Here is a 21668-nt window from a genome sequence, read left to right on the forward strand (position 1 = left end):
CCCTCCTTTCTCTCTTGCCTTGGGACAGCAGTGACCAGGCTAAGTTCTGCTGAATTTCTTAATAAAATTTGAAAACTTCATGCAGCCAATAGAATCTGAAGCATACCTATGGTCCTTCTCTGTGTACCTTCCTTTTCCCACCGTTTTTCCTTATCCTTGCATTTGGCTCAGTTCTGAATTGCTATCTGGAAAAGGAGAGTTTAGTCATCATGTCAGATGAATTCCACTTAATTAGTGGAAAGTCATCCCAGTGTGGGCTAATGGCAAAGCTGGTATGAAGCTGAGAGTGGCATACTGAATATATGGATAGATTCAGTAGGGCTGGGGCAGAAATGGGGTTATAGACTAAAGCACAATCATCTGACTGCTCTGATGGAGCTTTAGCATAATTTCATCTTCCATCAGCCTCCATCAGCCTTCCATCAGCCTTCCATCTTCTCAGCATATCCTATGGACTGAGGCAACTTTAAACTCCTGGTGACCAGACTTCTGTGTATCCTGAGGCAATTTACCCAAGCAAAAAGGGTGCAGGAGCATTTGGATTTGGACTATTTAATTCCTCAGGAGCTGATTCACCCAAGAACAAGATGAAACTGCATAAAATCTTTGAGCTAGGCAGAGGTAGGGGCTGCTGTGGTCCATAGCTTGGTTTTTATTGAACAGTATTGACTGTTCTTGGTGGATATGGAGCCTGAGAGCTTTGTGGTTATGCCTGTTAGGGAAAATTAGATGTTATTGTGGGATTTTGAGAGTCAATAAAACTAAATTTTGATGAAAAAGGCAAAATCCTACTTTGAAGTAGGCAACCCATGTAGAAAAGCATTGAGGGAGGAAAGAGTGGAAATTTTACTGTATTTCCTGCAGAACTTACTGTAAGCCTGCAGAACTTGGATTATGGTTATATTCTGTGCAGGAGAGGAAAAACACAAGAAAATAATTCTAGAAAAAAGTACATTGAAAAATCCTCTTGATGTGGCATAGAAACAGATAATTAATGTTAAGAAATTCAGTCTTGCTGTTGCTCCCTAATTTTTGCTACCCATAGGTGACCTGACAATATGCACCCTTGCATGTGGATATTTTGCATACCTGCAGCCTTATTTGTCTGAAGTGCTCAAGGGTTGTTGCAGGTTCACACAGAAAATCTCCTCCTTGTTCAGAGTTTAATTTACATGTTATATTGAAAACAGGGTTTAAGTCAGAGGGTAGGAATAGTGCCTGAATTTGTTTGGCCTTTAGCACTGAGCTGGGTATTAACTTAATCTGGCCTTGCAATACCCTCAGGCACCAAGAATACCTTTTTATACCAATGTTCATAGAAATGTCACAGTGTTTCTAAAGTCACACTGAAATATCATGGCAAGGACCTTTTTCCTCATTTTTGCCCTGTGAGGGAATTGTGGAATGATGTTCTTTCCAGCCTTTGCCCAATACAAGCGAGCTTGTAAGTACAACTTAGTCTTTGAGGCTAAGAGCACATTTCTGTGCTTCTGAGATTTCCAGGATGCTGCAGTGCATGGTCTTCTTCCGAGAAGGGTGTCTAAAGGCAAGAGCTATCCCAGAAAACATTATTGAATTGCCATTCCTGATGTTGTTAGAAAAAAGGCCTACTTGAATTTGATAAACAACTTAATGCAATATTGAGATGAACAGCATTGTCAGGACTGCTATTTTGGGAATGCATGAAAAGGCCCCTAGGTATTTTATTTATCAGTAAATATTAAAGACAGTCATCATGTTTTCATGTGTTTTTAAAATCACTGCTCAAAAACACCTTCAATTTCATAATGTGCTTTACAGTTTAGGAACCTTTTTATTTGATTGTGAGGAGCCAGTATATTATACTGGAACATCTTGTGGAGTCTGTTTTCTATGAGTGTTTCTTATCAAGACTTTTCTTATTTATGCTCAAAGGAAGTGTGTGTGCCAAATGTTGAGACTAACAGGCAAATGTACGCTGAGCTAAATAAAACATCTCCTTGCTTCAGGTTCTGGGAAGCTGAGACAGTGTCTTAAACTCGTATCTGCAGACAGTGGCAGATGCAGTTGGTTACTCCTGGCTTCCCTTCTGGATGTTCAGCGTGGCTTGCTCCGGTTCTGTTTCAGAAATACCTAATGCTAAATGCAGGAGATTTAGATCAGTGGGACAGGAACAGTCTCACCATGTGTGGAAAAACTAGACTTGACTCTTGGTAGCGTTTTTGGACCAGCAGAAGTTACTGGTGTATGTATTGCAAACATAAGATGGGGTAGACATTGTTGGCAGTGCTGGACATTGCTGTGGCTGCTGCCGTGTTGGAAGCTGTGCAAACCTCAATTTGGTGGCATTTCTGTCGCTTTAAAGTTGACATTTCAGTTGTTAAGTGGTATGATCTGTCTGACTTCTGAAGTGTCATTTGCTCTGAAGAGCAGACACTGGCCTCCCAAGTTCCTTGTCTTTAAAAAGGACACTGACAAAGTGACTGTTTTGGTCAGTCTCTCTTTCATTTTAACTTCCTTCTCCATTCAGAATTGATTCATACAATTCAAAGGCCTCTTCCCCAACAGGGTAACAATACCTGCTACATATGGGGTAATGGACAAAACCTTCCTGCATTCCAAGTCTCATATTTCCCAATTCACATCCTTCCTAATGATGCATTTCTTTCCAATTACTGTGTTTGAAGGGAGCAAATTGGAAGAGGAAGTTTTCCATCAGTAAATGCATCTTTTTTTGTCACACCTGCAATTTCATGTTGCCCCTCACATTGCTTGTGCATAGATATCCTCAGTATTGTTTTATGGGAAGCATTTCACTTCTCCTTGTTCTGCATCATGTTTTATTTTTATTTACTTATCTATTTTGCATCTCCTATGGCACGTGCTCTGCCCAGTGCAATCAAATGCTACCTTTGTGCTGCAGGCAAAGACTGGAAACAGCTGAAGTTGTGGGAAAGGTGGTATTTGCTGAGGATTATCTGCCGGCCTTTTTTCTTTCTGGGATTCTCTAATACCCAGCCAGGCTGTTTTTTCTTTCTAACCAAACAGCTTTTTATGGGGTTTGACCTGATGAAACGGGTTTTAGGAGCCTCTTAGACTGTCTTGGAGTGGGAGGGAATGGCTGGAGTAGATGGTCTGTAAATCCTTCTGAGCCTAATGATTCAAACAGTTCTTCATCTAGTCTTTAATCTTTCTTCAGCTGTATTGATATCTGATTTTTCATGTCTAGGTTATTACAGCTGCTAGATATTCGTAAAGGACACACAGTTAAGCACAGCTCTTCTCTTAAGTAAAATCTCTCTCACTCTTTGAACCTAACTTTGAACCTAAAATCTTTCATGGCTTTATTTCCACTAGATAGGTGGTGAGCAGACACAGTATTCCTACTTCCCTTTACCTGTGCCATGAAAAGCCATTGGTGAGTGTAATGAGGAGGTAAAAATCCTGGTTTAATTGGTCTCCCAGACACAGATGTTGAAAACTAAATAATTTCAGAGTATTTTTCCACTACTCTTCCTTTTGAAAAGACATTCTGTCTTTCGGAAGCCTTGACTATATTTGCCTGTAATTAGGATTAGACTGTTTTACTTTCAATATTTAAATAAAAAATGAAAACTACTTTTTGGCGCACCTGAGCAATGTTGTACATTGTGTTGAAAGGATGGAGTTTCCTTCTGATCCTCAAAGACAATTAAGTTACTCCCTGAAGCATGAAATTTAATTACCCTCATCAGAAGCAGCATGATGCAGTGGATTAGGATGTAGGAATAAGAATGAGAAACTTTTATCTCTGATCCTAGGTCTATCTAGCTGCTGACTAAATGGATCACATAACCTTGCTGTGCCTCCTTTCCACCCGCCTGAAAAATGAGGCGTTTGATTTCTTTGCTAAGATGCTGTGAGGTCTGTATAACCACCTAAAGATATCATGCTTTGTATGAATGCTCAGTGTTCCTGGGATTGCCTGGGCTTACATGTTGCAACTTGGTTTCATACAATGAAGTTTCATTTTTCGGCAGCATTAGTTTTGTTAAAGCAGGTATAATGAAGCTGATATGAAACAGGGAGAGGGATACAAGAGGAGGTGACACTAAAGAGCCACTGTGCACCAGAAAAGTCTGCAGAGCTATTATTTTCACATGTTTTGGTGCTACATCTTAGATGTGATAACTAATTTTAGCATCCCAGGAGTGCCTCTAACTATGTACTGCTCAAGAGGCAGAAGAAAGTTCCATTGTGCATAGTTTAACTGGGGAATGTAAAGAAAAGTTCAGGGCTAGATGGACACATTCCTCTGAGCAAGTTGTTGAGCTCTACTGTACTTGCAATTGCAGAAGTCTCTTACTGGAGTGATTAGCCATGTCATGTCCATGGGGAGCTCACACAAAAAGCATCAGAACTGTTTACTGGATGTGATGAAGTAGCTAATTAAAATAACTGGTTCTGTCATTTAAAAAATCAACAATGCTTTCTCATGTCTCAACCACTCTAGTACAATAGCGTGTTTATTTGATGAGTTTCCAACATGCCTGGAGCACTAAGTTTACATTTTGGAATAGTCAGTAACAAAAATTATCCTGTAAAAAACTTGGATTACTCATTCCACAGACTTTCTGAAAATATTAGATGAATTAATAATAGCCCTGCCATTTATTTAGTGGGTTACCTTCCAGGGGAAAGTTGATTACTCTCTTGGAAAGAGGTGTGCTCTCCACCATACAGCATAAATTCATCATCTGACTTTGAATCTCTCTGCAGTTCCTCTGCTCTTTGTTCCAGGGCTGAGTCAGTATTAAATTCCATTAAAAGTTTCTCATTTGTAAGCACAAGAATAGGGTTTAATTGTGAGTGGGCAGCTCTTCAGCCAGTTACCTTTTCAGCTCATCACAGAGCTCAAATATGTCTTCACATTTTCAGAGCATAGAGTTTCTTTAAACAGGTTAGGAAGGCAAAATCTTTGTAACAGTGATTTTTCTAAGAAACATTCAGGAAAGCAATTAAATAATATTTTAACTCTGTGGAAGTTAACAAGGACAGATTCTTTTTCTGTAGGTTTTATCTTCTGCCATTTCAGAAGTTTTTTTCCCATGTAGAGTGTTTTCCCATGTGCTGTGGTTGTGTAGCAAGCTCCCTGCACAGGAGAAGAGACCACTACCTAAAAAACCCTGGTGGCTTAATTGCAAACTTCCATGGTTGGCCAGGAATAAGTAGAACATGAAAAAAAGTATCCTTCATGGCAACTTGTGTTTCACTGAAGCCTAAAGCAGTTTCTTCCATATTGCAATATCTTCCCAGCTGTACAACTCTCAGTAGAGCAGCTGTAAAAAGGAGCCCAACACTGCAATTCTAGGAAGAGGGTAGATTTAACCTCCTTCCCACCACTCATGAGGAGGGGGTATCATTGCATTTTAGAGTAAAAATCTTGTTGGTCTCCTGCCCTAGGCAATGTAATTACTCAATGCCTGACTTAGTGGTCAAATCAAGCACAATTACAGCATATTTTCTTGGAGGGAGGTGACAGTGGTTTTAGTTTCATCTTTAAAGCACTAAAAGAGTATTAGGAAAGAAAATAATTGTATTTTTTTAAAATTTTGTTTTTTAATGGCAAAACCTTTGTGAAAACATCTTCTAAAGGCATTTTGAGGAAAGGGAGGGGAAGCACTCTCAAAACCACTCACAGGGATGTTAAAGGTCTGATCCAATGACACTAATAAAGGTCTCAACTGTATTTAACCTACCAGTTACGTCTTGCTTATGCAAAAGGCCAAAGAAAAGGGTAGAAAGACAATCGGCATTAAATCAATAGAGGAAAATAGATAACATTTTCTCTTAAAAAGTCATGTTTTCCCATTTTTCTTGCTCTTAGAAAGTAAAATTATCAATGAGCAGCGGAATTAACTTTGCAAACTTTGTGTTGCACATCAAGAGTCTCATCCTTTAATGCTAAATAATGTCTTGCCTTATTGTACAGTATTTTTATTTGTTGCCGTTTTTCAAGACTATATCATCATTTTCTGGATCATTTTCTCATCATCAAATTCTGGACCTGGTGTCATTTAAGTCATTTTAAGATCAGTAAACTGAAATTACTTTAAAGTTGATAATTAAAAATAATTACAAGACAATATATTATATTGTTTGAATTAATGAAAAAAGTGTTTACCTATAGGTTTATTTATATAGGTTATATATATATAAATATATATATTTATATAGGTTATATAAATACTTTATACCTTATAGGTTTATTTGTAGTTTTTATATATTTTATTATAGGCTAAAATAACCTATAGGTTATTTTACTTTTCCTCCTCTGTCTCTATAAATTTTATTGGCATTCTCTTGAAAACCTTTTTTTCATTTTCTTTTGGCTGGAGCTTGAAAAGGTCTAATCTGGTTCTTCCTTTTTGCAGTGGCCATTAATTGTTGAAGCAAAGGAAGGTCTGAAGCATTATGGAGGCAAGATTAAAACATATTATAAACTTCTGCATAATTATGCAGGGGCGTGCAGGATGAAAAAAAGTTATGTTCTTTACCCTACTTTCCATTAAAGAGAAAAAATTCTCTTTTGGGCTCCTAGCACTAATTTTAATTCCACTCTTAACTAGGTTTCATTCTCAAAAATCAGCTTCTAATATTTTCGCTGCTGTGGGCAGATTTTGATGTGAAATACTCTGACATAGCTGCTATTATTTCTATTTAATTTTGTAGTTCCTGAAAGTTTGCTGAACCTTTTACCAAAAAGATAAAATCAAAACCTTTGCTAAGATGCACTGCATTTTCCTCACAGCCATACCATGATAAGTGCTGGTAGCAACAGGAGTATTTTAGGTGAGAGCCTGGACCTGAAGAAATAAAGTGACACTGTCACTCAATCTAGCTGTGAGGAGTCTGTTAAATTCCACAATTTTTGTTCTGGGAAAGTGGAGATGAGAGAATAGAATACAGCTTGAATTCACGGAACTTTTTCCTCAAGGAGAGGAGAGAGTTGGAAGTTCCTGCATTCCCTCATGCTTCTATTAATTATTGGGAGTACATGAGCTGATTCATGACCCTTGGAGGGCCCATGCAGCTCTTCATTCCCCACAACAGTTCAAGTGCAGTTAGCCCTGATTTACTAGGATTTTAGCATTGGTTCTTTAGGGTTTTTTGCTAATAATTTCCATATTTTTCGTGTAAATTGAAGACTTGCTTTCAAATTTTCTCTAGAAAAAAAGCTAGTGGGTCTGTCTAGAAAGCAGTGGGTCTGTCAAAGCTAGGGCAGTATTTTGGGTGAAACTTAACTCCTGCCTTTGGGCCAGTGCAAACTGCACTCCACTGAAGACACATAGGTGGTGACACAGGTGGCAGCATAGGTGTCAGGCTGGCTGACAGCACAGAAATTAATTCTATCTTCCAGAATTAGCTGGAATGATCTGGGGAATGATCACAGAGATGATTGCTGTACATGGGATGTCAAAACCAGAGTCCCAAAGCTTGCTGCAATCAAGCATTTTGAAACCCCTCTTTAATAGGATAAAAGAGTATGTGAGTGTTAATTGGATTCAAAATCATTTAGCCATGAAGGCAGACAAATGCAGGATTGCAAGTATTCCGGCTTGAGACTTTACTTGAGAGTTCTAGCACTTCTTTTTTTTAATGCACTGCCTCTAAGAGATCATCCTGACTTGCACTTGCAATTAATCAGTGTTGGCATTACCCAGAGGAGCATGCAAAATGGCATCCAAAGCATTAATATATCGATTAGAATTAATCAGGAAAGTGTTCCTTCTGAAGCTACATGCTGCATGAACAACCAGAGTGTCTAAACTACCTCTCAAGTTTCCATGACAACTGGATTGTGGCTTCTGAAACCTAGAGCCTGGCCAACTGAGCCGTGGATGTGGGGCTTAAGTAAAGCTAGGTTACAGAGAAGTACTTTGGCTTGCTTGACATTTAGCACCTCATACTTGCAGGGCTGGGAGAGGCCAAAGGTTGTCTCTAGCACACCTTCATTAAGGACTGAGTATGAAAAAGGCATTTGAAAATTTAGCACTTGCTGTCCTGTGTAAACCTGGGCTCAGGTTCTGTCAGCAGCATTTTCTGCTTTGGAGAAGAGCCTTCTGAGAGAAACTCTGAGTGTTGCCCAGGCTTTCTTTAAGCAACTAATTATTTCTAGGTGACATATCCAGTCTGAACTTCTCTAAAATCTGGAAATATTTGTATCTAGGATTTTGGGTTACTCTGTCACTGAAGACCACAATGTTACTGGATTCTGTCTAAACTGATGTATATTGCAGATTATAGATATCTGAGCCAATTTCTTTCTTACTGCAGCTTCAGTGAAAGACCTGATGGATCTGACTTGTAACAAGACATTGAGCAGTACCTAAACAGTACAACATTGTTAGTGTGTTGCTTTGCAGCATAAAGGTTTGAATTAAAATGTTAAACTGCAGAATTTTTTACTGCTTGAGGCAGTATCCACAGAGATCATCACGGTTATTATGGTCACTGTTGTGGTAGAAATAGGCCATGATGTTGAAGGCTGTGTGATGATAGCTCTGGGTGCAATAAGTGATGCCTTTATCCTTGCAGCTGTCAGCTTACTGGGCTGATTTATCACTCTGTAGAGTGCTTGGAGGTCATGCAGAGGATAACAGGAGTAATCTGTTACCTGCTGTTGTTTGCTTTTGGGGCCTATGTTTCACAAATGCAGAATGGCTGAGGTTGGAAGGAAGCACTGAGATTGAGTAGTCCAACTTCCCTTCTTGATGTAGGGTGAGCTAAAGCATGTTACTCAGACCTATATCCACTCCCACTTTAAATATCTATAAACACAGATTCCAGAGATTTCCGGGCAACTTGTTCCAGTATTCAGTCACCCTTAAGTAAGCTTTCTCTTGTGTTTGAATGAATTTTCTGGTCTTACAGTCCAAGAAAAGTGTCTTCTGCCTTTCTGTTGTTCTTTCATTGGATACCCCTGTAGAAATCTGTCTCCTTTTCATTCACCCACAACATATCAACACTGATAAGATCCTTCTCTTCTCCAGGCTAAGCAATCCCAATTGTCTCAGCCTCCTCTTGTATGTCAGATGCTTCAGTCCCTAAATCATCTCTGTGGCTATTTTCTGGGCTCACTTCTGTAAGTCTTGTGCTGCAAAGTGCTGCACTGGAGCCGGTCCTCCAGAAGTGTCTCTCCAGTACTGAACAGTGAGGAAGAATTGCCCCTTTGATCTGTGGTTCCCAGTGCAGCCTGAAAAACTATTGGCCTTTCTTGTCACTGGGGACATATTTCTAGCTTAGCCTCAGTATTTTGTACACCCGGACCCACAGGTTGTCTTCTGCAAAGCCACTTTCTGGTCTGTGCTCCAGCACAGCATGAGGTTGTTCCTCTGCAGACACAGCGCTTTGCATTTCTTTTTCTTGAACTTCATGAGGTTCCTGTTGACCCAAATTTCCAGCCTGTCAAGACCTCTCTCCGTGGCAGCCCAACTGTCCTGTGTATCAACTGCTTCTCCCAGTCTTGCTGGATGCTTGTTGATAGTGCAGCCTGTCCCATGATCCAGATCATTAGTGAAGACAGAAAACACTATAAAACCAGAGGTGTACCTCGGGTGACTGGCTCACAGCTGGACTTGGTACACTGATGATAACCCCCCAAGCCAGCCCAGCTCACTGCCCACTTCACAGTCTGTGCTTCCATCAGTCAGCGGCCCTGGGATGGGAGACAGTGCTGGAAACCTTACCAAAGCAAAGATAAGCAACATTATATCAAAAATAAGGATAGCATCCACTGCTCTCCTCCTCAAGCAAGCCTATCATCTCAGCACAGAAACCTGTCAGGTTGGTGAAGTATGACTCCAGTGTGAGGCAGTTCCATACACAGTGTTTCCCCATCTCTCCCAAAAGATGACTGAAGTAGTTTTCTGTTACCTTGCTATAAAATGCTTTCTAAAATTAGATTCATAACATGTAGGCCACTGATAGAAATTTAATAAAGCTACTACAAATTAACATCTAATACATATTGGTTACGCTGAAGTAGATCTTGCTGATCCTGCTGCCAGACAGCCTATATATAGTGCAGGATGTGCAAATGAGTGTGGGTATCTGTAATACACTGTGTTGCATAGGTCTGCAGGGCAGAGTCCCAAATCTGCCACAGAATGATGGCAGAACTGATTCCTATCCAAATTTGCCCATAGGTGCCTCTGCTGACCCTGGAGCTATTTTTAATATCCCTGATAAATCCACCAATTGATGCCATCTTTGTCTCCAAAGTAAGAGGCTGATACTTGTTTTTTTTTTTTTATATGAATATCTGAATCTCAAGTAACATATTGTAGGAATTTGTACAGGAAAGTTTGAATATATTTTGTAATGAATCTGGGCTTGAGTGAGTCTGCCTTTTCCAGTCTTGTGTTGTGGTGATATAAAACACCTGCTTGGCAACAGCTCTGGGAGTTAATAAAGTTTCTGTGGTAAACTATGAGAGGCCTGAGAATCTCAAACTAAAGTTATTGCACCAGTAACTCAAAAAAGCAATTCCTAAAACTCCTGGCACATTTATCCAGAGGGTTAGCAGTAGCACAGAAATGGAAATCATTGTTGAGAGCCACCGCGTACTTGGAATTAAAATCCATCAGTCTTCTGAAGCTGAGGAAAACAATTTTCATGACATACAGATGCTTTTGTATTTCATAATCAAAATTAATCTAGGGTTGGTTTTGGTTCTATTTGTAGGGAAATTCGTATCCTCTAATCCTTATAATATACCTAAGTTGAGATGACATCAGAAGAAATAACTTACACAGAAGCTAGGCATTTAAAATACTCTCAATGCTTTATTCTATTTAATTTCAACAAAAGCAGATTTATCTCTTGGGGGAGTGGGATAGAAAAAGAGCAAGGATGCAAACATCCTCCTCTCAAGTGGGAGCCTAAAGCACAGAAGGTGGAAGATGAGATGTGGAAATGAAAATAATTGTAAACAAAAAATGAAATTTAGCAGTCTATTTTCAATCTTCTCAATGGAGAAAGAGGGAGGAAGGAACCTAGTAAATCATTAAAAAGCTGCATTTGCTTTTCTGAGTTGCACATTGAACTGCAATAGCTGCCAGCAGGGTCCTTCTGCAGCCCTGGCTTAGGACTTTTCTTTAGGTCCTTCTCATACCTGCCAGCAGCTTCCTTGCCTGCTGGGAGTTTTGTTTAGTTCAGTGGGGCATCATGACACCACTGTGTCCCTGAGGAGATAAACAACATATCTGCCCCTGGAACCAAGGAAAGTCTCCTAGCTTTTGTCACAGTGTAGGGTCTGCAGTTTGGGACTGATCTGTGCTCATAACAGGCACAAATGGTGGCCCCTTGGTGCAAAAGTCACACACACATGTTGTTATACTTCCTTTCCAGGAGGGTGTCTTAACTTCATAACATCTACGTTTTGGCATGCTTCTGGAGAAAGAGATGCCAGATAAACTGTGTAGCTTCTTGTGCTCAGAAGATATGTTCCTGAGGGTTTCCTTCCCCAAAAAAATGTGTTCTTTTTCACAGCTCACGTTCAAGCACAAACCCAGGGAGGTGATGGGGACACTTACTTGACAAGGAAATCTTTTTGTAAGAGCACTAAAAAATGTGAGGTTTTGTCAAAGGGCAATGAAAAATTTCTGACAACTAGAAGTATTTAAAGTCTTCCTCCAAAATGCCTAATATTGGTGTTTAAAAACTTAAGGAAACACAGTAAGTTCTTGTTCTCATCTTTCAATAGTTACAGCTGGAGCTGCATTTCCTAACAGGCTTTGTTAGGCCCTGTTGGTTTGTTAGACTCCAGCTGACCACTTACAGTATGCTACAAAGAGACTTTTTCCTTGGTGCTGAATTCTTCCTATAATAGAAGAGAAATGTGAAAAAATGAATTAGTAGTGGCTGAGTGACTTTACAGAATCTCTTGTCTCTGATCACACTTATGGTTAGTGAGCAGTTCCTGATAAACTGGAGTGAGACAGGGGATGGGATCCATATCACTGCTGAGGTAACACACGCCTCTTGGGAAGCAGCCCTTCACAAATGGTTTTACTGGCAGCCTGTGCCTAAGGATGAAAAGGGAGATGGGTCCCAGGCCATGTTATTGTACAAGTATTTAATTCCTCAACATTTTCCTTGCAGAATTCCAGTATAGTGGCAAAAAGATAGATACTTGTATTTTTACTGTCTACCTTTAGACATGTCTTGCAGGATACAGAATTGGAATCAGGGGTCTAGGAATAGCTCTTGTGATCTCTGGCTGGAAGTTATTTCAGGTAAAGCAGCAGACCCAGCTGATCAGAGAGGAGGAGGTGGACAGTAAAGACAGCCAAGATTGATGTCTTCCAGCATCTCAGGGAATAAACTAAGCTTATGCAGGCCTTTTGTTCTCATTTACTCTTGGAAAAAAAGCAAACCAAGTTGAAACACTCTTGGAGTGTGGCTGTTAATATCCAGGGCTGCTAATTCACTTCCTTGATTTACTTGCTGGGAATTTTTGTCATTTGGGAGGAAGGTAAGTAGGAAAAGGGGGACAGGAAGTGGAGGAGGAGAAATAGCATATTTTAGATGTGGCGCTTCGTGCACAGGGAGATGTTCCAGCCAACTGCTTTAGAGGCAAAACGTGTTACCTCAACCAGTGATGCAGTGCTGGGAATTACAGTTATTGTACAGCCCTGGAGACTGTCTTATTTCCTGAGTGACTAAGAGGCTTTTTGGTGAGACTCAGGAATGATATTTAAAGGGGGTGTGCATGTGCGCTACAGATTTCACAGCTTGCTTTGCCCGGAGAGTTAGGCTTCCTTCAACCAGCAGGCAGACATCTGGGGGCACAGAAGTGTGACAGAAGAGAGCAATAAGCTACTGTTTAGTTGGGTTTCCACATCGTAGCGGGGTGGAAATCTTGGTGCTTAGAATCTTGCTTTTGCAAAATCCATGGCAGGGAAAGGCCCTGACCATGGGGCACTGTGGGGGAAGTAAGGACTGGGGTAGGAAGCACAGTGTGACCAGCCATAAGTGGAGCTGCTCGTTTGGGGGATGTGCTCCTTGTAAAGTAGCCTTTCTTACAGCTCTTCTCCTTTGTTCTTTCCTCTTGCTGTATGATGAGACCAGATGGGTGTTGCTCCAAAGGAGAGTTGGACACCTGGAGAAACCATTTCGGATCTCACTGGAGTATATTCCTAATGGGAACAAGAGCGTGGCGGCAGTGGATTCCTTTGCCATGAAGAACTGCAGTTCAGGTAACAGAGCATTTTATTGTTTCTAGCTCATAGTACTTTGATGCCTTTTTGGAGAGAAGCACGATTTCTGACTGCTGCAGACACCACAGAAGGAAATGTTCTTGTCAAATAAATATTTTAAATTTTAAAAAAATAAAATAGGGTCCCTCTCGGGGAAGGATCTTTTTTCAATGTTGCCTTAAAATTTATTTCAAAAAGTTAAAAACAAGTTTGTTGGTTTGTTTTGGGTTTTTTTTTCCCCATTTGGAAAGAATAGCTATGAAAATTTAATTTTGGGAGAAAAGAAGCAGTATTCATCCTGGCTTGCCAGATGCATATCCTGACAACTTCACTTTTCTGAAGCAGAAAGTAGAACAGATGAGGGTTCCTAGACAGACATCTTGCAAGCCATCTTTTTTTACGTTCATGGTTACAAATTTCAGAGTTGTTTTTTAAACAACTGCGGAAAACTTGATTCTAATAAAGTATGCCTTTCTTTGGCAACGTACCAAGGCAGTTATTGCTGAGCAGCCCCTAATAGCTCCATGTAATGTGTGGAATTTTAATAATGGGCAACCTAAATGGGGGTTACTTTTTTAAATACAAGCTATGTAATCAATCCAAGTATGTAAATTCAGTGCTCTGTGCCAGAAGCAGCTGCATATTAGTTCTACCAGTTTTATGGACTCTGTGAATCATACTGAAATCTTTAGGTGGCATGTCAGTGAAGAATATTACTACTTATAGCTCTTAACACATTACTTTTTGTCCATTTTATTTATTTGGAGTAGTGCTGAGTTGAGCTGCATGTCCTTCTTTTCAACCTCTCTAGGACAGGGAAATGTGCTGCAGAACATACATTATTTTGGTCATTTACCTTGCTCTCCACAAAGGCCAGTTGTATTAAAGGATTTATTGCACTGTTTGTACATAAAGGTGCTCTCTAAGCTCCAACAAGGAGCAGCCTGACATTGTGCTGGAAGCAAAGGCATGTTGAGACAGCAGGTGCCTGTTCTGCTGCTGGTGTTAAGGACACAAGTAATCCACGGTGCTTTGGGAGTTCAGTGCAGCGGACTGCGGGCACAGGAACTCCTCCTGGGAGCACTCAAGGGCGAGCCGGAGGTGCCGGACTGTGAGTTCTTACCCATACCAGGCACTGCTGTGCAGATGACAGATGTCAAGTGCTGAGGCCATTAAGACACATTCTGAGCAAAAGAAGGAACAAATCTCCCATTTTGCCTGCAGGTTTGTAGCAAACAGCTACTCCTCTGCCCTGCTTATAGGACACAGAGTAAGAACAATACCACCAGACAGCAAAACCACTTGTTCTCTTATTTTCAGTTGGTTTAGGTTGCTAAGCCTTTTGTGCACAGCTGAAGATGTGACAGTGTACTTTTGCAAGCAAAGAGGTGGTGATGAGCAGCTGAGGGTGACACCTTAAGCTTGGAGAAAATAGGGAAAGCAATAAGAAAAGATTAATCTAAATCTAATTTTTCTGCAGCTGTTAGAAGCCTTTGGGCAGCTTAGCTACTTGGATACTTTAATGCCACTGAAGCACATAAAACATGGGTGAATTTGAGAAAGAAACATCTGAGAAATAGAAACTGATTTTTCTAAGCCTTTTGAAGACCATAAACACAATTTAAAAATAAATGAAGGTGTGCATACAATCTTAGGAAGTTAGGCTACCATTTCCATAGGTGCAGATATAGAAAGAATCACAGAATATGCTGAGCTGGAAGGTGCCCATGAGGATCACTGAATCCATATCCCAGCCCTGCACAGAACACCCCAAGGGTCACACCACGTGCCTGAGATCATTGTCCAAGTATTTCTTGAGCTCTGTCAGCCTTGGTGCTGTGACACTGCCCTGGGGAGCCTGTTCCAGTGCCCAGCCACACTCTGGGTGAAGAACAGCAAGGGCTTGAAGAAGGTCAAAGCTTGCGGTTGGAATTTGGTTTTGCATGTTGGTGATTCTATATTTATTTTATTTTGAGTTCTTTAATCATAGAGAAGATTTTGCATAGAAAAAAAAAAATCATCTGAACTGAAAAAAATAACATTTTATATGGGATTGAATGGGAAATTAAAATTTAAAACTTAAGTAGATTCAGATGCTGATAAAATTCTGAATTTTTACAAAATTCAAAATCTAAAAATGCTAGTTGTCACTTGAATAGCTTCACATTTCCCCATTCCCATAATAGAAGGAAAGCTCTTACAGTTTTGTCTCAACCTTAGGATTCAAGTCTGGTCCAAGAGCCCCTGCAGTCAATACAAAGACTGCTTCTACTTCTATAGGTTTTGTCTCAGGACGACTAACAGGTAGCATTGCCTGGACTGCTACAACCAATTGACTTTCAATTACTGACTTAAATGTGAAGCAAATTGTGTTTGTCAGTGTGTAAACCCTAAGCTATTGATTGCCTAATTCTCTTTCTTACGACTTACTATTTAAATAAATGTAGTAGCCAAAGCAAAAAGAAAAAAAAAGTTGCAGAGAAGTAATACATTAATTTAATAACACCAGTTAAGAAATGGTTACTTATACAAGTAAAGTAATTGGTACAGTGGCATTTTATAGTTGATGGTAATTTCTAGTAATAAAAATAGAGTTCATTTCCTAAGTAATGTATTGACTTATTTATGATATTTAATGGGTTTCTTACTGATTTTTTTATTGCAGTTGTAAATTAATTAATTTGCTAAGTTGTTTCCAAAAGTCTTAATTAAAGCACTTATTAGCAGGCACAAGTAAATGACAAGGCATTGTTTTACTTAGCAATGTTCAATTTACCAATTCTAAGTAAATTTTTACCTAAGGGGCGTGGAGACCAAATGCTTCTGAAATGTCTTCAAGGTTTAATGATGCTCCAGGGCTGTTAAAAGCAGTTATTTCAGACACTCAGCCTGTCCAAGAGGAAGCACTTAGCTTTCAAGTTTTCAAGCTCAGTAAGCAACATAAAACCATTTATTTTGGAGAGGGGAGAGACTATGTGTTGTTGATTAAGTTAATGCTCCTGTCCACTCAGCAATAGCTTTTTTTCAGTAGATACTGTGAGTACACAGAAACACGCATTACCTTCTGAGCTGGTGGGCAGTGAGTTCTGTAATGATCTGATGGCTGTAATATGTATGCAAATTTCTGAAAGTTGGAGTTAAGGTTGTACTAAAGGCAGAATCCTTGATCTAAAGCACAGGACCTCTCAGGAAAGGAAAAATTCTGAAGATCAGGAGGTGATTTTACTGAAAGAAGAGATAGCAAAGGAAGAGTAAAAATACAGACTTACAATGCGTCTGAAGAAATATGACCAACTGCCTGTTAGAATTTTTCATGATTCCCCTTGATAAATATTCTACCAACAGATTTATGAATCAGCTGCAGGAGATCAATAAGGGCTTTCTCCAGACAGGATTGCTTATGCATCTGAATCATTACTACAATGATATTTCTGTGCATTCGGACAAAACCTGGATATGTATCATTTCAGTTTTTCCCACACACTCTCTTTTTTGCAGTTTGTCTTATAAATTAATTCGATGACAGGATGTTGTGGTTAACTGAACTTAATGAAATACCAGTGAGCCCCTTTTCAAAATGAATTCTTGATGCTTCCTATTGGAAAACTGCCTAGAAAAGTTAACCTCTTCCCAACAGAAAACTGAGATTATATCAGCATATGAGAGAGATTCACAGAACAGGCCAGGTTGGAAGGAACCTCAAAAGAGAATCTGGCACAACCTTTCATGTGAAAGGGAATCGAGGTGAGATTATCTAGAACCCTGACCAGCTGCATCTTGAAAACCTCCAGGGACTACCACACGCTGCCCTGGCAACTGTGTTTTCTCACTGTAAAAATAATTAAAACATACGTTTTAAATTGAAGCCCCACATGAAACATGAAGTTAATAATTAATTGAAAAAAAAAATATTATATATCATTTAAATAATTTTAATTTGGGGAGAATTGCAAGATATTTACAGAAGTTTTATCAAACCACTAGATTAATTGTGACCATAGTTTATATTTCATTATTTGCTCGGTTGTATTTATGTGATGGAGGAGAAAAGGTATGAACCTTTAGAAGAGTCAGTCATGTCATCGTATATGGTCTGGAGATTGACCTCTGTCCCAAAAGTCAGGGGAACAGCTGAACAGAACAATGAGCAGTCAGAATTTTGTCATTGTTATAAAACTGAAAAATAAACATGATTTAAAAAAGAAAAGTAGTCATAATTTCAGAAGTAGCCATCTCTATCTGAGGCTTAGGATTAACATTTACCATAATATTACTTGTCCTATCCAGGTAATTTTTGTGTAAAAGAAGCTAGATAGTTTCCTTTGGCATTAATGCCATGGTTAAGAACCTTACCAAGCCAGAGAAATGGTCCAGAGTTAATTGAAATCAGCAGAATTATTCAGTATGTTTGTATTGTTTCTTCATTTTAAAAAAATAAAATTAGGCAGATTGGCTGCATTTTCCATTGAGTGGCCTATGCTATTTATACAGTTCAATTGCTTTGGTTTTTTGTGGGTCTAATTTCACTAAGGAGGCACTTAGAAAAAAAAGCCTTACTATTTTAAGAATATTTGCTTCCAAATGCTTTGGCAGCCACCTTCTTCCCCATTCACCTCTGCTGCCTCCTGAGCTGTGACTGATTATTCTGGCTTCAGCTTGAGTGCCAAAAACTATCTCTAACCTGCTTGTGTTTTAATCCTGTAGGGATCTTATGTTGGAGAAAATACTGCTTTGCAGATGAGGGTGGTGGCTGGAGTGAAGTTAAATAATTTAAAAGTCATTCTAAAGTGAAAGTTATTTCACTTGTGGTTTGTGCCAATTTAAGTAAAATAAATTTAATGAACTTGTTATGGGGCTTATCTTTGTTTTCACTTTCATCTTTTTAAAATGAAGTTATTGTAACACTAGGAATAAAAAAAATTAAGCAAATTTAGTTTTAATATTGCTTCCAGAAGAGCCACAGTAACTCAATTAGTGGTAGAGTAGCTTCTTGCAGTAATGAATTAGTGATTATGCATTTCTGTTACTGGCTGTGAACACCTACTTCTTGCAGAGCCAGATTTAGACAGTGGTGGTGATGCTGAATAATTCAATCTATTTAGAACCTTCGTGTGCTCATCGAAGGAGCAGCAGGGGGGAAGCAAACCTGAATATTTAGAGAATTTGGGTTTCATAGGTCTGCCATGCCAGTTTGGTGATGAATGGAACAGAGAGTCCTATTGTTTTATTTGGTAATCAACTGGCCATACATTTGGGGTGGTAAGATATGGAGGAGGGAGATACAAAGAAATGTTTTACAATGCACTTAAAACCCATCTTTAAAATAGATATCTGTTTTCTTGCAAAAGGTGGGAAGGCTTGAATCTGCCACAGCAGCTCCAAATAGGTGTGCCTTACCAGAGTGAGCAGGTTTATCCTAACTCAGAAAAGGTTAGGTGACTTGGGTTAGACAGAATTGAGAAACCTCAGACTTTAAAATCTGATGCCTTAATAGTCTGAAGAGAAGGACCTGCTCATAAGAAGTACTAGGAGCTGCTCAAGAGACATTGCAAATGTTGGCACTTGTTGGTCTTAAGTACTTTTTAACACCTTGAAGAATTGGCCAATACATTATCTTTTTAATGCTGTATATGATTTTTATCCTGACCTTCTCCTTTAATTAAGGCTTATTTCAACAGGGGAGCCATTGATTCGGTGAAAGAAAATGAACTCTGTAATCTGCTTTCCCCAAATTGAACTTATTTTTATTACTATTAATTGCTGCCACTTACTTCTTGTGATGTTTTAACTACTTGGATTTATTAAAACAATCATAGGATTTGCTATTATCACTTGAGAAATGGGAAGGACAATGATGATTTACAGATGACCCAATGATTTTCAGCCAGTATTACTCCAGATTCAAAGATTTATGCAGTCTGACTCCACTGTGTAAGTAGATGACAGTCTCACTGTCCCTTTTTCTCTCCCTAATAAACCCCAAAAGACTGCTAGCCTGTAACAGAGGGCATGGAGATCCTTGATTTTGCAAAAGAAAGAATCAGGGATAGTTTTGCTCTGAGTTTTGTTTAATATCCATGAAGTTCCCTATTATTTGTAGGAAAATTTTGTTGGTTTAAATAGGACTGGTGTTTGGAGTTAAGACCTGACTATGCAGCTTGATTCATGTTTGTGAAGAATTGCAGTGGTCTTTGTGAAGAAGTGAGAGATAGTGGGGAAGCTTAGAAAGTCAGAACAGGAGAGGGAGATGATGGAGCAGAAAGGAAATGAGTCAGACTGAGTCAGCAAAGGAAGAGAAACATAGAATCCCAGAATGGTTTGGGTTGGAAGGGAATTTAAAGATAATCTAATTCCAGTCTCCCTGCCATGGAGAGGGACACTTCCCACTAGACCAGGTTACTCAGAGCCCCATCCAGCCTGTCCTTGAGCACTTCCAGGGATGGGGCATCCACAGCTGCTCTGGGCAACCTGTGCCAGTGCCCCACCACAGTGAAGAATTTCTTCCTCATATCCAATCTGAACATCCTCTCTCTCTCAGTTTGAAGGCATTACCTCTTGTCCTGTCACTACATGCTCCTGTGAAAAGTGTCTGTCCAGCTTTCTTGTAGGATCCCTTTAGGTAATAGAGAGAGGGAGAGATGAGGAAGGGAGAGATGGTGATAAACTGCTAACACTGAAAACAAATGACAGGATATCAGGCAGGAATAATTGGTCTAGATGGTGGAAATGATTAAAAAGTTTGACCAGTTAGAAAGTGATTGGAAGAAACATTTACAATCTAATTAATTAACTAGAGCAACCAAGCTTAATCAGATTGTCACTCAATCAGCCAGTCTGAACTAACTAGGTGGATAATCTTTTGAACCGGCAAAGAAACCAAGTGAGGAAAATGCAGTGAATTGTCAAAATTTAATGAAATGCACAAGAATTAATCCATTAGCATTTAAAATTATCGAAAGCAAAGATAAATATGTAGGCTGTTCAGATGGAAACTAGTCCCTTTATGTGGCACATATCACCAGAGCCCCAGAGGCATTAATGAGCAAAGTAAGATTTGGAAGATGAGGAACAAGAATGAGGAGAAGATGGCACAATAAGGAAAGAAGATATTCTGTGTTTGCTTGAAAATGGAATAATGCCAAAAACAATGATCTTATTTTTTTAAGAGCCTGCTTAAGTGTCACAGTTGTAAATGGTGGTTACCACTTCTCTGTAGTAGAGCACTGCATACAAGATTGAAAGAAAGTGTAATACCTCCTCTTTCTTCACAGGGTAGAGTCCTTTAGATTTTTGGCTCAGGGCACTTAAATACCTCAGGGCTTATCCTCTGAAAATGTTCAAGTCCATTTTGTTTTCTGTGTCTGAGATGTCTCACTGTAAATCTGCCCAGATGTGCTATAAGACCCTGTACAGCTCTTCCCTCTTTTTGTCCAAAACCTTCCCCTTTCTGGCTCAGGAGCCCTGCTTGCTTGTCCTGCTGTTCAGCTTCTGCCAGGTCTACTGTGGTCAGCTTTCTAAGCAAACCAACTGCAAAATCAACCCACTGACTTTTTTTTTACAATCCTGCACTGTAGCATGGGAGAGGCGTGGCACCTTGGTGCCAACACAGATGGATACAGTGACAGTCTGAAATAGAAAAACTGAAACAAAAAAGCCTCGACCTTGTAATTCCAAATTAAATACATAATCCGTAAGTAGAAATGACAACTGAATAAAACTACTGCATTGGGGGTTTTGTCCCCTGAAAAGTTTAAGAATCTGTAGAGGGGGACTGAATTTTCTGAAAAGCAGTGAGTGCCCTTTCAACAAATGAAAGTCCTTTATGCTGTATTTGGAAACTCACAACCAGTGGCTGCCCATCAGAGTCTCTGTCAGTATCATTAAGCCTGTATATTGTAATTTTTTTTACTCTGAAGTTGTGAAAAACGTGGGGAGAGAGAGGATTGTTTAAAAGCTGCCAAGTGACTTAGGAGCACAAATTAATGGGAACCACACTCCTTAGTCCCCTAGGAGTTCTCAAAAATGCCATCATTACTGCCTGGCACTGAGGCATGCCTTCCATCATGAGGATGAGAAGGGAGGCAGCTTTACCAAGTGCCTCCATAAATGAGGTGTACAGGGCTTTTATGAATTGAGCCTTTGAAAGGCCTGCTAGCAAGCCTTATTGATCCAGGAGTCACACATGGATGGCAAGATCTTAAATTGCAGTCAGTTTTTATTACATGAAAGAAATTTTAAGAACATACCTTTTCCCCTCCCTCGCTTTTTAAAATTACTGCCTGCTGAAGTTTTCTATAACTGGGAGGTTGCAAGCAATTAAATGAGTCAGCTGCATCCTGGGTCCAATTCCAGACTGAAGTGTACTGCTCATGGAACATGATGGAGTATCAGTGAATTTGTAAGCATAGGCAGAGGTTTGGAAATGTTTTTCAGATCTACAAGGAAATA

The 21668-nt window shown here is 39.6% G+C and overlaps 1 protein-coding gene across 4 annotated transcripts in view; it reads left to right on the plus strand.

Moving 5' to 3' along the window:
- The window catches only part of ALK (ALK receptor tyrosine kinase), a 306665-nt gene that overhangs the window by 189941 nt on the left and 95056 nt on the right, over nucleotides 1–21668 (plus strand). For all 4 annotated transcript variants that reach the window (XM_086871346.1, XM_086871357.1, XM_086871366.1 and 1 more), the window contains one exon: nucleotides 13093–13220. In XM_086871346.1, the coding sequence (XP_086727472.1) occupies nucleotides 13093–13220 (128 nt within the window). The remainder of the gene's footprint in view (nucleotides 1–13092; nucleotides 13221–21668) is intronic.

The sequence above is a fragment of the Cyanistes caeruleus genome, chromosome 2 (genome assembly GCF_971803275.1).
Source record: "Cyanistes caeruleus chromosome 2, bCyaCae1.hap1.1, whole genome shotgun sequence".
NCBI classification, from domain to species: domain Eukaryota; kingdom Metazoa; phylum Chordata; class Aves; order Passeriformes; family Paridae; genus Cyanistes; species Cyanistes caeruleus.